At 37.2% G+C, this 18,520-nt stretch overlaps 1 protein-coding gene across 1 annotated transcript in view; it reads right to left on the bottom strand.

Moving 5' to 3' along the window:
• Positions 1 to 17,602, bottom strand: part of LOC145687870 (uncharacterized) — a 93,741-nt gene extending 76,139 nt beyond the window's left edge. The window contains exons 1-2 of the mRNA XM_081761377.1: positions 17,300 to 17,602; positions 1,022 to 1,231 (exon numbers count right to left, since the gene is read on the bottom strand). Of these exons, the coding sequence (XP_081617503.1) occupies positions 1,022 to 1,231; positions 17,300 to 17,524 (435 nt within the window). The 5' untranslated portion in view covers positions 17,525 to 17,602. The remainder of the gene's footprint in view (positions 1 to 1,021; positions 1,232 to 17,299) is intronic.
• Between the last annotated feature and the right edge of the window lie 918 nt (positions 17,603 to 18,520).

Consider the following 18,520-nt stretch of genomic DNA (forward strand, 5'->3'; position numbering starts at 1 on the left):
GTTGATACAGGAGTCCTTGTCATGTTCCTCGTCCTCAGGGCAGAAGTAGATCTTTATAGAAGTTACGTGAATAAATTCCAAATTACATAAACAGATTTCTGAATGTGAATAATAAATAAAAAATCTTGTTCTGAATCTACTTATTCGTCACCGGTGACTGATGTTTCTTATATAAGTTGTTTTATGTTTAACTAACGCGCGATTTCAACATAACGGTATATAGAGATTACAATGAAAAAGTTTTTTTTTTTTTTTTTTAGTTATATAGTAAATGGAAGAAACAACCATATTTGGACAAAGACGGCCACAGGATTTAATCGTGAACCAGGTCACGTTCTTTCATGCATTGAATTACACAAAAATCACGTATTTTTCTTGGATGACATTTTAATATAAAATTAATTCGGAAATAAAAGTAAAAATTTACGACAGGAGCCAAGGCATTTCTCAATATTTGGCTTGTTACTTCTTGTCCTCCCTGTCTAATGAACCGAACGTGTGCTTTCACAACATAGTTCTTTATTTGTATCTTGGATGTTTTAAGTAGGTTGTGGTAAACTATTGAGGTAAGCTATTGATTTATTTATAACGGATATGGTAGATATTGTAAGTTGTCGTTCGATTCCCCCTTTTTGTCCTTCATCTGATATTTCTGTGAAAAACCAATGACAAGAACAATATGTATGTTCGAGTTTAATCAAATTCACCTGATGTGAAGCACGCTTCGCATGCTGGTACACCATCACGAACTTAGTACTCATATGAAGTATTGGCCTATGCAGGCCTTTGGTTCATAAGTTATAAGTAAAATAAGAATAAAATTAAGGGCAATTTTTAACGACTATGCGTAAGATTCACTACTCTAAACATACATAAGAATGGTAGCTTACCAAGAATTGTATGACCTTTAAGTTAAAGTGAAAAATTAAGTAGTTTTTAACACTCAACTAATTCCTTCATAAAATGGCATATGATCAGAATCCAACATTTCATATTATACGATGTAATAGTAAAAACATACCTCATTAGAATTACTATTATGACCACTGTATAACACAATGGTCTTCACAGTTTGCAGAAGGAATTTTAAGTAGAAGAAGAAGATATCTTTTATTAAAAACCGTGCTTTGTCGCTATTTGCTTCAAGTTCTTGTAAACTGTCTTCTGAACCTCTGAACTCAAAGGAGAAATAACTTGACAACATACTCCATACTTGACCAGCATCCAAGTTCTGTAAAACAAACACATTCTTTCATAAGAAAGGTCCAACATTTGATGTGCACGTGAAACTATCACATACAAACATACATACACAAAAACTTACGTTATGCTTCAAACATAGTAAATTCTACCATACTAGCGTTTAAAGAACAAATGTCCAAAGATGAGACATGTACCAATTGATAGATCTCATAGAGCTGAACAAACTGAAGTGGGAGAGTGAAAATCCTCATGCGCAGATTGGGAGAAAAACTAATTTCTTTGTAAAATCTAATAATTGATGCTGTAGAAGAAGCATGCTACTTAGTGAAGTCAAACTATTATAGAAAGATTCTCTCATCAAGCTCTGCATTATCACGCTAGCAAGATGACAGTACCTATTCACAGTGGCGGCTCGTGACTTTATGAAGTGGTAGTGCCAAAATTTACAGGATAAAAAATTACAAAGCCATAAGAAAAATGCAGACATACAATCTGCATCATTTTAGAATTATTTTGTTAGACACTAATTAGTGTTTATCTCTCTCTCTCTCTCTCTCTCTCTCTCTATATATATATATATATATATATATATATATATATATATAGTGATAGTTACATGGCTACGAACTATACCGACAAGCTGTATCAGATGATTCCTCATCAAAATTAGAGGAAAAAAAATCATATCGGTCTCTAGGGAAAAACGCATAGTTTCAAGATATGGACACCCAAAATCGTAGAAGCTACATTGTAACACGTCTTATTTTGAATACGAGAAAGTGGAGTGACAGCCCATATCACCGTGAAGGAAATTACATATACACTATTCAGAACTATCTAAATCAGCAATATACAATACAAGGGAATCCTTAGCGGGCATAATTCCCAGACATGCTCCCAGTACAATTTTCAGATTCACAATTCTTTAAGGTGGGTCCAAGTAGACAGAAGTCCGAACAGCAGTGAACATGGAATGTCTCGGATGGAAGTCGAAAGTGTTCGGGACTGTCAGCATCTCGATCCTTCGTGTTCAGAATAACTTTTTTTTTTTTTTAACACACACACACACGTATATGTTAAAATAAAATATACATTGACAAAATACACTGTTCAAGTGTAATGTTGACTTCCATTTTTTAAAATTTTATTCCAAATGTACACTAAGTCAGTGACGTTAGAATTTGTCCAGCTTGCGTCCCTTCCTACCAAAACACACAGAAAACAGAATGAAGCATTCGCTTCATCACAATTGCAAATCCAACTGTTTTTCAACTACATGTTCTTGTTAAATTGACACAATCGTTCTTTAATACGGGTCAGTTGCTTTACACACAATTGTAAGTCAGGCATTGTCTTCCTAAATTTTTAAGAGTTCGTTTGTCTCCATATGATATCAATGAAAACTGAGATTTCAATAAATTAGTTATCACATTCATCGTAATATACTGTCCTGCTTGTACCGAGATTTTTTTTTTTTTTAAATAAAGGAAGTAGTGAACAGCGTTACATTGAAAGGCACATCTAAACTTGCAAAAATATAGAATTCCCACGTTACTCTATGTAACGTCACAATGGGTACCCGAAGAAAATTTTCTAGGGGTGGGGGGCTCAAGTCCCTGGTTGCTATATTACGTTTGGTATTTTTTATTTGTATAACGAAAATCTTAAGGAATTTAATAATTTTCGTGAGCCAGGAGTGGGGGCTCGGGCCCCACCCTACCCTCCCCTTCGGGCGCTCATGAACATCACAAATACCCTACCACACAACACGTTGTTTTTGTTTCTATAACCCGGGAAGAAACTATACTTGCATTGATAATACAAAAAGTAAAACAAACTCCAAAATTACAGGTTTGTTTGGATCAAATCCAAATGTTAAAAAAAAAAAAAAATGATAAATAATATTTAGTTAGACACTAGCTAGCTTGGAGACATTGCAATGCAAACAAGTTAATCAGGAGTCACGTGAAAATTCCAGGCGACTTCAGCTCCGAAACAAAGCTCCTGCTTGGAGCCTGCCTCGACCGTGGAACTAAACGCTAGTTATTTTTCCGTACTTTTGTCCTGATTCGCGAACAATACGCATGCGCAGAAAGCAGTTTTCAGGCTATCGAGAGCCAAAAGAAGTCTGGCACTCTAGTGATTCTGAACCATCTCAATCATCGTGCGACTCAAACGAGCTCCTTGTAAGCAATGCTGATGCTACAATTAAAGTACTGAGAGTCAAATTGAGTGATATATTGTTCAGTACGAGGCAATTAATATTATTTTTTGTATTATTTAGGGTAGTGCCATGGCACACTGGCTCTTCCCCAGCGGCCGCCACTGCATATTCATAAGGCATAAAATATGAAACATAAACAAATACTTTTTATCGTAAATTGCATGCAACATATTCAAGTTTACGTGTACACAATAAATTTCTACTTTTATTCTTTCGTTGTCAGAAGAATATCCAGGCAATATTCCAATTCCACCGATGTGTTAGTCAACATTACGTGAGGCATGGATGTTATGACTTCAGTAATTCTGCGATGTCGTTCACTGGTGTTTCGTAAACCCGGTCCTTGACAAAACGCCAAAAGATGAATTCCAGTCATGTTATGTCCGGTGATCGCGGAGGCCAGTTTATGGGACCATCATGCCCGACCCACCTTCTCGGAAATGTTGTATGCAAATATGCACGGACATCTAACCCCCAATGAAAAATGAAATGAAAGCTTTAAGTTTTACGTCCCACGGTTAGGCTAAAGGAGATGGTGATGATGAGAGATGAGTGAAATGGTGGAATGAGGAAAGTGGGAGGAAACGGGAGAACCCCGAGCACAGTGTTTGTCCACCACAAAGTCCACACGGCGCGAGCTGGGATCGAACCAGGGACCCCAAGCACTGGAGGTGAACGCTCTACCACTGAGCCACCGCGCCCCCCTTCTAATCCCCAATGAGGTGGCACATCAATTTATATCACAGTTTTAAAGATGGCTTCTACAGTTTTCTGAAATAAAACCCTTCTCATGGTGATTGAAGAAAGAAAGAAAATTTGACAGTAATTCGTTATAGATGCAATGAGGAGAGTTTGGTAACCTTAAAAATATATTTGCATATAAAATTTAACAATTAAAATGGAACAAAACGTTACTATTTTGAAAAAGAGGATAACTGACAAATTATAATTTTTTCAAAAGGCAAAATAAGTTGACTTCTGTATTCATTGTTCATTTCCAAATTATGGATTTATTTATTTATTTATTCAATGGCAGAGTTAAGCCTATGTTTGCCTTTTCTTACACTCAACCAACTCAAATGTATACAAGATATACGTACTACCATTGACGTCAACTCCATAAAAATTACAATTGCTACATTAATGCATATGTACATACACACATATATACCCCTACACACGAATATGCTCCCTTACATACCCCCTCCCCGCCATACCCTCATACTATTTATCATTAAAAAAACCAAGAAAACTATACATACAATATACACAGAACGACATATGTATTCTTAAAGTATACTACCTTACATTCCCCCCTCCCCCTTGCTACTGCTCAGCTTTGTGAAAAAACATCATTCCCGAGATTGGTGTACATTGGCTAAGGCTATCAGATATTGTTTCAAATTTCTTTTGAATGTCGCAACTGAGAGTGAATTCCTTACATCTAGTGGAAGTCTGTTCCATTCTCTAATACCAGAGATTGTGAATGAATTAGCCATTTGATTCGTATTGTGACGAGGTATCGACAGCAGTGTTGTTCGGCTAAAGCGAGTAACACGATTGTGGCTATCTCTAACGTACTGTAGTTTATTGTAAAGATATATAGGCACACCAAATGTCAAAACTTTAAATAAAATTATCATTGATTGGTATATGTAGCGAGCTTGGATATCTAGCCACCCCAATTCATTAAAAAATGGCGTCAAGTGATCAGAATGTTTAAGATTAAAAACAAACCGAACGCATGCATTCTGAACCCTTTGTAACTTTCTTAGCGCTTCTTTATTTACATTGCCATAAGCTCCAATGCAATAATCAATATGTATAGTACGAGGCTTTGTACTATAGATGCCTTAATTGGATAAGGCAACATATTTTTCAAACGGTATAGAAAGTGCAGTGCACCAAACGCCTTTTTGCATACATGATTTATATGATCCGCCCATAGGAGATTCTGATCAAATATGATGCCAAGATTTTTCACTTTTTCATCAAAAGCTATATGTGTTCCATTTAATGTAATTTTAGGAAGTTCGGTGCTCTGCAGTCTGGAGAGGATATTTCTCGAACCAATTATGATACATTTAGATTTATTGGGATTTAGATATAAATTATTAGATTGGGCCCAGGCACTTATGCGTTCCAGGTCTAAATTTATGAGTGAGATAGTGTCATTTATGTCTCCAAGATCTGTCGAAGTATATACTTGAACATCATCTGCATATAAGTGATATTTAAGGTGGCAAATTTGTTGAGACAAGTCATTTATGTACATAGAGAACAGGATCGGTGCTAAGACCGTTCCTTGACTAACTCCACAGTGCACTGTTGTCCATGAACTTTGATTGTGCAGAACAGAAACACGCTGATATCTCTTCTGAATGTACGAACGAGACCATTTAACCGACGTATCTGTGAAATGAAAGAGTGACTTAAGCTTTGTTAAAAGAATTTCGTGATCGACCGACTGGAATGCTTTAGTGAAATCTAAAAGTAAAAGTATTATGAGTTGTTTCTTGTCTATGCTTTCTCTAATGTCATCTGTAATTTTCATAAGAGCCGTATGTGTGGAGTGTCCTTTTTTAAAACCAGACTGATATGGACATAAGAGATCATGGGAAGTTAAAATCAGACATTTGATTTAATACAATATGCTGCAAAACTTTCGAAATACACGGCGTCACGTTTATTGGTCTATAATCGTTCGCCGTTATTGGTTGTGCTATTTTCTTGAGGGGATGAATGAGAGAAAATTTCCACTGGCTAGGAAAACAACCCGAAAGTAGAGAGGAATTACATATGTCCATTAAAGGGAACAGAATATGTCTCATGATCTTCTTAAGGAATTGTAGTGGGATGTCATCAGCCCCTATTGAATTGGATGTAATTTTTTTCAGAGTTACCTCTATTTCTGGGACAGAAATAGTTCTAAATTTATATTTTTCATGAATGCTTAGGTTTTCGCGTATGTTTTTCATAGTAGATTATTTTGTAACATTCTATAGTTGGAACCTGAGCAAAGTGATCATTTAGTTCATTAAGCGGAATGTGTATAGATTGTACATCAGTCTGACGGTTTCCTATACCGAACATGCGTAACTTATTCCAAAGATATTTGGGGTTATTGCTTTGAGTGCATAGATCAGCCGCAAATCTAGTTTTAGCAGTTCGAACTTTTTGTGTACATTTATTTCTGAGGATTCTCTATTCTTCAAAAGTATTGGCAGAACCACTAGGATTAATTTTCTTGGACCATTTAAATTTCTGATATGTCAAGTACCGTTCTTTCATGAGCTGCAAAATGTCTGATGTGATCCATGGGTTAGCAGGTTTTTTAAATCTTTTTTTTTTTTTTTTTTTTTTTTTTTTAGGTGCATGTTTATTGAGGAGAGTGTGAATAAGGCTATTAAATAATTCTAGCTTGCCTTCAGTGGAAGGTATAATTAGGATGTCATTCCAGGGTATTTGCGCTGCGTCCCTATCTAATGCTTCATCATTTATGTGTTTTAAATTTCTAAAAGTGGAAATTTTCGGTCTATATTTAGGAACTTTTAGTGAATAGCTAGCGTATATTAAATCATGACGTGAAAAACCGGGGGCAGGAAATTGCCCATGACTGACAATTCTAGAGGGGTCTGCAGTTATAATATGATCTAGGAGGCTTTCACTATTGATTGTATGGTGCGTTGCCTTCAACGCACACAGTGAAAGATTGAGTGAGAGAAGGGATTCTTTGTACTTTTTACACTCATCTTTCATCGAAAGTAAATCATAGTTCGTATCCCCAAAAACCATGATATGTTGGTATACGGGAATATATTTAGATATCTCGTTTAGGAAGTTGTCAAATTTTGCTTTAGGTGGTCTATACACCACTGCTAAGAGCACCTTTTGGTGGTTTAAATTCACTTCTAATATAAGGAATTCACTCTCACATGTATATTAGGCGATTGACTCACCACTTTCACTTTTAGGTCGTTTCGTAGATACCCACATACTCCTCCCGCCCCCTTTCCCGTGTGATCGACTCTCAAAAGTTGATAATTTGGGAGTTCGATCAAAGTGTTACTCAACGATGGTTTCATCCAGCTTTCCGATATTAAGACGGCATGCATGTTTAAGGAGTTAAAAGTAGCTTTGAATTCGTCTATTTTTTTCAAAAGAGACTGAGCATTCAGATGACAAATATGCATAGCTTGTGGATGTTTACCAACCACCCCCTGCAGTTGGAGAGAGAGGCTCAGAGCGGGAGGGTTTACGGTACAGCCATTGTCTCTCGAGGGGGATTCTTCTAGGTCAATTCACTGTGACATCACCCAACCTTGACAGCCATTCGGGGAACAGTGTTTATAACTCAATATCGATATCACCATGTACCATACTACTTAGAAATCACGATGTAAAAAAGAAAGAAGGAAAGAGAGAGAGAGAGAGAGAGAGAGAGAGATACAAATTAATTGAGTAAACAGAACATCGACACAATCCCTTACCAATCTCGGCACAATGCGGACTTTATAACTTATCAGTAACACTTCAAACTTCACGTTAGACGTAATCACATAAACTCTTACGAGGCTATTGCGACTAACACATGAAAATAATAGTGTTAGTACTATATCTAGTTCACACTGAGAACCTAGCACACTAATAGATAAAAACATTGAGGTATCCAGAAACTCACATAAAAGAATATACATAAACACCCAAAGAACACACACTGAAAAAGACACAAAGAAACATTGACGCACAGTACATCCATCTTCCCACTTTATTGAACGCAATTTATACTACACCCTCTGCCCTCCTCACTACCATCGTCTCTAGTTTTTATATTATTTATTTTATTTTATCTTTAATGAAAAAGGCTCTGCTCAAACTTTGTGCTTGTAGTCTACTAAGATACTTATATGCACTCTACACTGTTTAAGTTTGTTCCTCCCCCATATGAATCATGGAAAGTTCATTTGCATTGCTAATTGTGTATTTCTGCCGTCCACATAAAATTACAATTCGACCATCGAAAGTCCAACAATTCCGTATCCCAAACTTTTCCTTCGCACACCTAAGCAGCTTCTGCCTATTCTTGGTGAGGGACTCCGTTAAAAGTATTTTCGAACCCTTTAGTTTTTTCTTGCTTTTCCATACAAGGTCCCTGTAGCGATAGGAGATAAATTTCACTATGAGAGGTCGATGACCTTTCACCACTGTAGCAGCATTTCTTCTACGGGGAGTTCCCACCCTATGACACCGATCTATTACTGCGACGTCTAATTCAACATTCAATTTGTTTTTGAAAACTTCTAAGATCATAGTGGTCGAATCTTCATTAGGAGTCTCCGGTAGCCCATGGATTAGCAGGCAGTTACGGCGACTATATTGCTCCAATTCATCAATTTGGTCCTGATTCAAAGCAAGGGACGACTTTATGCTGTCAATATCTTTGCGCAGTATCGTGATTTCAGTTTTAATCTTTTGTATCTCACTTAATACCGACACCAAGTCCGCATCCTTCTTGTCTTCGTCGCTCTGCAGTCCACTGCCCTGTACACTAGCTGATGGATGGGTCATAACAACTGTAAACTTATACACATGTTACTGTATAAGAAGTTACACAAATTCCAGGAAAAATAGGGACTTTTGCCACATGTACTTCGCGGCTAGATCTGTTTTTCTAAATTGTGTACGTAGTTGCCTCCTTTTTGCATAACACCTTTGTTTGAGCCAATGGACTCTGGTACAATAATGGAAAGAAACTACTGAACTGCAATTGTTATTGACAACCTGCATTTACCAACAAGAACTCTGTACATACTAACTATAGTTACAAAAGTGAGCGAAATAAAAAAAATGTAGACGTCAAAAGATAAGGTTGTACTACCGTGGACAAAAGTGTATTACCACCTTATTCTACATATCCATTAACGTCAGGCAACCAACGAAATCTTTCTGGTTGGTTGCCTAACGTTGAAGAATATGCAAGATCCACTTGATATTCCACTTTTGTGCACGGTAGTACAATTACGTCACTGAACTTGCTGCTGTTATGAAACATTGCTAACAGCATTTTACTGATAACATTATCTGATAGCAATAATCAGTCAATTATGCCATAAGGATCATATCGTTACTGTCATCTAAGCAGTCTTCTGTTAAAGTTCAGTGGGTTATGTTCTTGAACTCTTGATGGAATTCAATGGGAATGATCATTTTATCACACGGTCTTGTTAAATCTCGGTATTTCGGTTCAGAAATTTTCAGCTTCTGTTTGTAAGCCTTCTCAATACGTTGAACATTATTGTAGTGGCGCTTGAACAGGATGGTGAATTCTTTTTTGACTGAATACCAAAACGCAATAGTGATGTTGCCTTTCGCAAATCGCAAGCCTCAGATTTCAGACCATCTGTTTCTGTTGCCACTGCTATCCTGGATGTTGTTTCCCACCACACTGCTTTGTACATTTAGCCAGTTCAGGAAATCAGAATATTCAAACTTCTTCACCACAAATGGTTTCGGACTTGTTTGTGCAAGTAATATCACAGTGGGCTACTGGGTTGAGTTGATTTTAGTTTAGCGTCCCTTTCAGCAGCGAGGCTATATGAGACGTGGACCTACTGATTAACGTGGAATCCGAACCACATGAGCTCCCGCCGGGAATCGAACCCGGGTCTCCCACGCCAAAGGCGCGTACGCTAACCGCTAAGCCACGGAGGAGCTCACAGTGGGCTACTGGGAAGGGGTTAATACATTTCTGTTCTTAATGGCGCTGTGGACTGTGTCAGCACCCATATAAATGTGACCTATTAGAAGAAATTTGAGCTAAGTGGTCTTAATACTCTAAAAAACTTGGACAGCAAGATACAACATGGTAATCATAGTTCGATTTTTATTTTGTCTGGGACAGTTGTCAGGATGATGTTTGAGTTTGCTTATGCTGCAGTTCACTGTCAACAGTTTGAATCCACATCCACACGCACGACACAATTTCACGTGCACCTCTTGCACCATCTACTTCACCCCACAGGTAACACGTTCCCTTCTTGCTTTTGTTTTCATACACTGTAAGATAGTTGTAATACGCATATTTCCTTGAATAATACATAAGGGTGTTGAGAGAACGCGTTGAAGATCAAAACTTGCAACTATTAATTGCTCATCTTCACAAACAGAAGTGTCCGCTTTGTATTCCTGATTATTCATGATAAAAGGAAACAACTGTAAAATGAAAAACAAGAAAGGGGTACCGGTAAGTGGTAGTTATCCCATTTTTGCAGGTTACAAAGTTATAATAATAACATGCAATAAGGAGACATCTACCACTTATACCCTTTTTACAAAACCACAGTTTACTTTTGTGTCAGTCATACACCCAGCTATCTCTGGATTGGCTGGGTTGTAGTTATAACTGTTTTGCATGATGATGGGGTCTTTTATTTCAAGTTCAAAAATGCTGTTATCTCAATTTCACCAAAAACGTCAGTTACCCTCTTTTGCAAAATACCGATGAAATTTATTCTTCTTGACGCTCTGGAAAGTATAATAAGTTTAAAATTTGTTCTTAACAATTAAAGTTTATTCTTTTTTTTTTCCTAGCCTACACGGGAGGGTCCCACAAGTTGTCGCTAAAATCTGATTGCCACATAGCACATCTGATAGAGCATCATAAGAAATGAAAATGAGTAAAACTTAAGGTGCTATGAACCAGAGGGATAGAAGCTACGGGGCTTCAAAATTTGAATATCCAAAAAATTATAACATGGAATTATGTACGTTTAAAGTAAATATCTTGAAAACTGTTAAAGCAATCAAAACAAAAGTTACACAATATAATGGGAACAAAATGCCCTATCGAAAACCACAAACAGTGTTGCCAATTCAACATAAAATATTTTGGTTTAAGTAGCACCATATACAAGAGTGCGCAGATTTAAAATGCTCTAGTACCACTAAACATAACAGTGAAGTGTAGTGGTACAGTGTTGTACACAATTGGAGCAACGTGTGCTGAAAATGTACAATGGAGAAGTCTGATATGTGGCAACAGATGGTAACAAAGGAACCTGGGTCTAATACTATGAATTAAGTTCAAATACATAACACAGATAGAATAACAGCAAAATGTCAGCAGTGTCACAAAATATTGATGAATTTGAAAACCGAAATTGAGTGATGCCATTTTTACGTCCTGTGTCAGCTCCGAATCTATATGGGAGTGTAAGGTGAAAAATACAACCAAAACATGTCCGAGGCGGGATTGGAACCTGCGATGCCTAATATGTCGGTTGGCTAGCCTTGTAGACCACACTACTATCCTGGCTGACTATGAGCGAAATGAGGTAGTAATAAAATAATTATATTTCCAATGTAAATATGGTAATATTACAGTGTACAAACATAATCATATGGTATGTAGGAGAAGTAAAAAAAAAAAAAAAAGTCACTTAATACGAAAGACAGAAACCAAGAAAGCACTCTTCCAAATGTTGATAAGATAACCGAGAGCCAGTTTACGGAATTAGAAAACGTGTTTCTTTTCTCGCGTGTATCATTTTGTTTTCGCGAGTTGTCTGCTTATTCATCGGGGCTATAGAAGTACAATGCAAAATCCGCACTTGTTTCTAGTGCATTACTTTATTACCCTTTGTTGTCACATATAAGACTTCTCTATTGTACATTTTCAGCACATGTAGCTCCATTAGTGTGTAACACTGTACCATTACCCTTCACTGTTATATTTAGTGATAATAGTGCATTTTAAATCCGTGCACACTTGTATATGGTGCTATTTAAAACAAAATATGATGATTTGGCAACACTGCTTCACCTATGGCAACACTGTGATTTCCGATAGGGCATTTTGTTCTCATTATATTGTGCAACTTTTGTTTTGATTGCTTTAACGGTTTTCAAAATATTTACTCTAAATGTACATAATTCCATGATATAATATTTTGGATATTCAAATTTTGAAGCCCTGTAGCTCCTATCCTTCTGGTCCATAGCACCTTAAATTTTACTCATGTTCATTTCTCATGATGCTCTATCAGATGTGCTATGCGGCAGTCAGATTTTAGCGACAACTAATGGGACCCTCCCGTATTAGAATACTTTTTACGTAATTTTTTTTCGTTACATGCAACCTTGCAAATTTTCTGATTCTTTCACTATTAAAATTTAAAATCATATTTTTTCTTTTTCTTAAGAATTAAATTTACTAACAATCAATCTCTTCTTACTTTGATTAAGAATAACAGAGAAGCTAAAAGAAGATAAAAGATAGTGCGTAGAAAAGGAAGAAAGAAAAATATTAGAAAACAGCAAATTCTGCATAGTTAGCTACAAAAGGAAAACCTCTTCTAATAATTTGCACCTAAAATAAAAGCCACATTGCCTCACTGAACTGTTATGCTGATACGTCGTATCAGAAAATGAGTAGCCCGTTTGTCGCCAGTAACGTATGCAATACGTTGGCTACTTCTTTGATGAAATTTAGACTTTCGAGGCCCCAAGTACCTCTCGATTCAATGGCGACGGTCACGAACATGTATCTATCGACTAGTTCTTTATATTTTCTTCTTTTCTCGCATTCTCTGCAGGTTGCAATCACTCCTTCTAGTGATGAAGAAAGAGCAAGGTTGGATGACGCGAAAGTATCAGAGCAGGTGAAATCCCAGAGAAAAATCTTCCCCTTTTCCATGGTACCAGCGTTATGCCATCTGGTCTTTTACCGTCAGACCTGTTACATCCCGGAGGTTCACGAAGAGATGGAACTTCCGCCGATGCGAGTGCTCTCCAGATAATGTCATTCACGTTCGAATGTCTCACGTGTTTTCCGGAACTACTTATGCAAGAGAGACTGTGTAGACCTTTCTGGTTGACTGATGCACCCATTTAGAGCAGTTGTGTGATTCACGTAAGTCTACTCCTATGCGAAGTGCAAATGCATATGAAAACTTTCGTTTGAAATGTGCAGCCCTAGATTGTGTGAAGGTAATGCCTGTAACCAAGGACCTGAATTTGGAGATGAGGAGTCAAGAAGTCTTGCCTTGTCCACTTCTTGTAGTAACACTGATTGGTGCAATTTGATGATCGGGATGTCCCAAATTGATTGTGAACTTCTGCCAGTTATTTCAGGAGGACTTAAACCAACTAGTTAGACCAGCCGGATATGCAGTCGTGGACATCGAATTCTATGTGAGGATCATTTTATTGATTGAGTAGTATCTTAATGGTATCCATAGAACGACACTAAAAAATGTAGCATACGCCAAATCTACAGCCCGACGAATACCAAGACCAAATCAACCTATATAAATCTAATTCTTTCCGTGATATTACGGTAAGAAATTTCAATTTTTACACCATATCCTCAGTACACTGATGGGTTATAATTTATTCTTACAGTTTGTGAATTACCTTGGTTTTAACCCACTTAACTCATAAGCTAGCACCTCGATTTGTTAAACCGATTACACAGAACTTTTAAAATTATCTGAATACAGATCATCACCATAGTGAAAATGGTTACATGCCTGGTGATGAGCAATGCATGTCCGAGGCCTGTGTACTTCAACGAAGTTTACGGTAAATAAATCCACCAATTATCTCGTTCAGGCCTCAGAAATGGAACATCAATGACAGTCCTTGCAGAAACATCAGTACGTACTATTTGCCCATGTAGAGATTGCTTGTGTCGAGCGTTCACAAACATTAACCTACTACCCACAATCAGTTTTGATTATCATACGTCATTCACTTCTCATTGCTTTCCTTCCTCTATTGTTCCTTAAATAGAGCAAACGGTAACTCAAATTGTCACTGGGGGCCGCGGTGGCTCAGTGGTAGAGCGTTCACCTCTGGTGCTAGGGGTCCCGGGTTCGATCCCAGCCCCCGCCAAGTGAACTTTGTGGTGGACAAACACCGCGTGCGTTTTCTCGGGGTTCTTCCGTTTCCTCCCACTTTCTTCATTCCACCATGTCATTCATTACTCATCATCACCGTCTCCTTTAGCCTAACCGGCATAACCGTGGGACGTAGAACTCAAAGATTTCATTTCATTTTTTTTTCAAATTGTCACTGGTTCTATTGGTCACTTAACTGACAAGACTTACATAAGAACTACTGTTAGTCACAAATAAGCTGGAAGGAACTCAATTGTCAGTTTTTTTTTTTTTTTTCCCCTGAGTAACAGTAGTTCAAAAAAGTTCAGATAACAGTAGTGCCTCGAAGTTATTGGCAATTAATGACGAATTAACTATTTAATCAGTAGATTAATTCCTAATACAAACTCAACAAGGATATGCAAATTAACACAGAGCTTAATTTATATTAGATACACATCAACTAATTTCTTACTATCTGTGCAATATTAAGCATGTCATATACGAAACCACAGAAATCAAAGAAAGAAAAAAAAATCCTGAACAGATATTAACCACTTTCTCATTATAGTCCCTCCATAATAGAGCAACCTTCAGCCATAGTAAAACAGATCCAATACTTATAAGCAAACACCAATTTACACAGTTGTACCATTCTATCACACCCTATAGCCATTACACTCACCAATTCTTCCCGGTGAATTTTGCAACTTTTCAGTTATCGCGGCAGAGATTAACAGAAAATAATCTGTCTGTGAAACCAATGATCAGCAAAATTTACAGAAGAAATATATCTAATCAAGGAATCGGTAAATAATCCAGGATTTACCAGTAGCATTCCTAATATATAAAAACGTAACCAAAGTGTATGCTTTTAACCATGTAATAGTCCATAAAGAAGATAGTGACCTGAATTGCTATGTGAATAGTTTTTTTTTTTATTATTATTATTATTATTATTTCTAAAACTATCTTCGTTTACGTGTATACCCACAGATACTAATACGCCTGCTCTCTAGAGACGCACTCCGGTTGTTTCGTGAAAATCGTACAAACTAAACAAATGTAACTTATTATTTTCACAAATTAAAAGCTGCATCTTGTTGGTACTATCTTAAGTAGAGGAATGCTGACATTACACATTACCGTGTAATTAGGCAATTACTTATCCATATTGATCGGTGGCAGATCCATGTAACATGTCGATTTTCATATTCATAATATGAAAATTCAAAACTTACATATACAAAATATGAATATCATGTTGATGGTTTGAGAAAGCATATATATATGAAACGAACCAGTTCTCCAGTTGGAATTATACCAACCGTAAAAGAAACTAATCGCACTGAGTATGTTACGAAACTAACCTAAATAACCTAGGTGTTTTTAGCAACATCCTCGTTCACGCGCGTATCAACTAACGTTGACGCGCCTGCTCTCTACGAACGCATCCTCATGTTACTGTTTGGGATCTCCTGCGCTGACAGATGGGCGTTCGTACTATAAGTGGAGACCCAGCAAAGATTTTGTTGTGGTTTTACACCTCCCTCACACAGTGTTTCCATAGCAAACATTAAAGTCCTCCTAAAGTAAACCTACATCGAGGAATTCTTCAGAAACAACTTATGAAGGTCAGGACAGAGACTTTCCTGATAAATGAAAAATTTCAACGCTTTTAAGCGTGAAAATACTGGACCTACACTCCGGCACACAAGGTATTTTTATAGCACATAATCGCACGCCGAATTAATACAAACAGCGATTAAGCCCTCCTACAGTAAATCTGTAGACACCAATCCAACTTTGGGTGGCATTAAGTATCTCCCCCAAATCAATCGACGGTTCCGGTGCCGTTACCATAATTCAGAGTAAGCCCAGATATCGTGTAGTTTCTCCCCCAAATCACTTGGTTGTGACTCCGGCTCACTTGGGAGTGATTACGGTTCGTTATTTGTTACTGTAACCTAGTCATTGATGATTTGTTATATTGGCTAAGTCTGTTCTTCTGAATACACTGAATGATGAACGGCGGAAGACTGAATTCATTATTTGAATCGATGTTCCGAAGTTTTCATTTAGAACTGTCGGAACCGCTTCATTCCCAGTAATCGTTTACAGCGGCTTACGGATGACATTTAGTATCTTCCCCAATTTGTTTCATGGCTGCAGAATCAAGTGGTTCTTACCTTGTTTTTCGTATAAATTGTGATAAAGCGTTCACTCGAGCAGATGCTTTTAACAAATTGAATATTTATAGGTATTATACGACGTGATACATTTTTCGTGAAAGAATAAGCGTGAATATAAGTACTGTCAGTGCTCCACACATTAAAGTGTATTTGAATAATAATGAAAGTATAGTAAGCGTGCTCTTCCGCTATCCTCATTCGTGCGTATATCCAAGTCGCTTACGCGTCTGTTTCCTACGGATGCGCTCCCTCGCTTACATTCGGGCCCTCTTGCTACGTTCCTGCCTTGACTCGATTTGATAGCATTGGTGCTTTTAAGTGGCCACCTAGCACAAGTTGGTTTGTGTTTCATGTACTATAGTTTTCATGCCATACATCCCCACTATTTAAACTGAGCCCTCCTGAAGTCAATCTGCAAGTAGTAATGGAGCTTCTTATACAGTGCATTCTCTTGTAAAAGGAATACAAAACTAACCTAATCTGAAAATTTAAATATTATGTTAAATTTTGGTAGAGCAGTCTGCTCGAGTAATACCAAAACAACGACCCTTACGGAGCTTCAAATCCCCTTCGTTCGCTCAGATATGTTAAGTCACACTGCAAATCTTATATGTGCCATATTGCGGGAGAAACTAAACATCAGCCCAAGAAATCTGCACTATTTCGTACAGAACCGTCTGCTCGTAAAGAACGTACTGTAGTCTCACAAACTGGATTTAAACTATTTTATTAACAAAAATCGTTTTGAGGTTAAATTTGTCATGTGACTGTAGTGTCAATTGATGGATATGTATTATACTTACTCTTTTACCATTTCTGCACCTCAAAGGCATAATACAGGTCATGGTCTCTCTCTTCTTGTCCACCAACCACTTCTTGGGGATCAATGTAGTTCCCTTTGTAATAAAGGATAAGATGATCTGCAGGCCAATTAAGTTCTTTGGCCACATGGGAGAAAAGAACTTCATATCGCTGGCCATAGCTAATGGGCACAGAAAGAAATTTATCCTGCAAAAAACTATGCACATTCACCACAACTTCTCTTGGCACAAAACGGTACTTTGACCTATCCGCCATTTTACTTCTGGACGAGAATGATCGAGCGTTGCCAGGTCAGAAACCTAACATTATCACAACATCCGGCGTCTCCTTCCATACATGTCTTCGAAAGTAATGTGATAACACAAAACACATTCTTTAAATAATAATAATAATAAAAAAAAAAAATCAGAAATTTTAACTGCTATGCTGGTTATCGCAAATTAAAAGGAAAATTTTATGTCGTGCTGACGAAAACCATTAAGGAATTATCTCCTTGAAAGATATTCTCTGATGACTTTTGCGTGTAGGCACAGGTTTCAGGTTTAAGCAAACCAACCCAAATGATTATTTTAAAAATAATGACTGCATAAATAAATTCCTTCTTATTGTCTCTAGAAGATTTTGCGTGGATGACATGATATTATGAAATCTAGCGTAGGTAAAATTGAAGAAGGCTACCAGAAGCATCTAACTGTTGATTTTTTTTTTCATTTGCGTATAAATACATCGTCCGTATGTATGACATAAAAGATACCGTGCATGTAACAAACCAACCTGTGCTAGGCCGCTACTAAAATGAACAAATGTCAGCGGACGACCCGCTCGGGAGAGTAATAATCCCGGAAGTACCTTTTTTTGCGCGCTACTCTACCCAGCTGTTTTACGCGCTATCCTAGTCAGTTGTTTTAAGTTGGTCACAAAATCTATATCATTTAGTACAGTCAGCGACAGTAATAAGTGGAGGTTGGATACATAAGAAATGATAGCTTTTTCCAGTAGCAGAATAGTTTCACTGTATGTCTGATAGTTGGACAACTAACATGACAGCAAATACATGCCCGAAAACATAACATGCCACGATATTCCTCCATTTGGAGGAAAAAATTTTCTATCTGAGAGCATCACTTAGAGAAACAACCACGAGATAAATATGCAGAAATTCCATCCACATTAAGTTCAAAGAGATATGAATTAATGCAAAG

The sequence above is a fragment of the Thermobia domestica genome, chromosome 6 (genome assembly GCF_964235325.1).
Source record: "Thermobia domestica chromosome 6, izTheDome1.hap1.1, whole genome shotgun sequence".
Classification (NCBI taxonomy): domain Eukaryota; kingdom Metazoa; phylum Arthropoda; class Insecta; order Zygentoma; family Lepismatidae; genus Thermobia; species Thermobia domestica.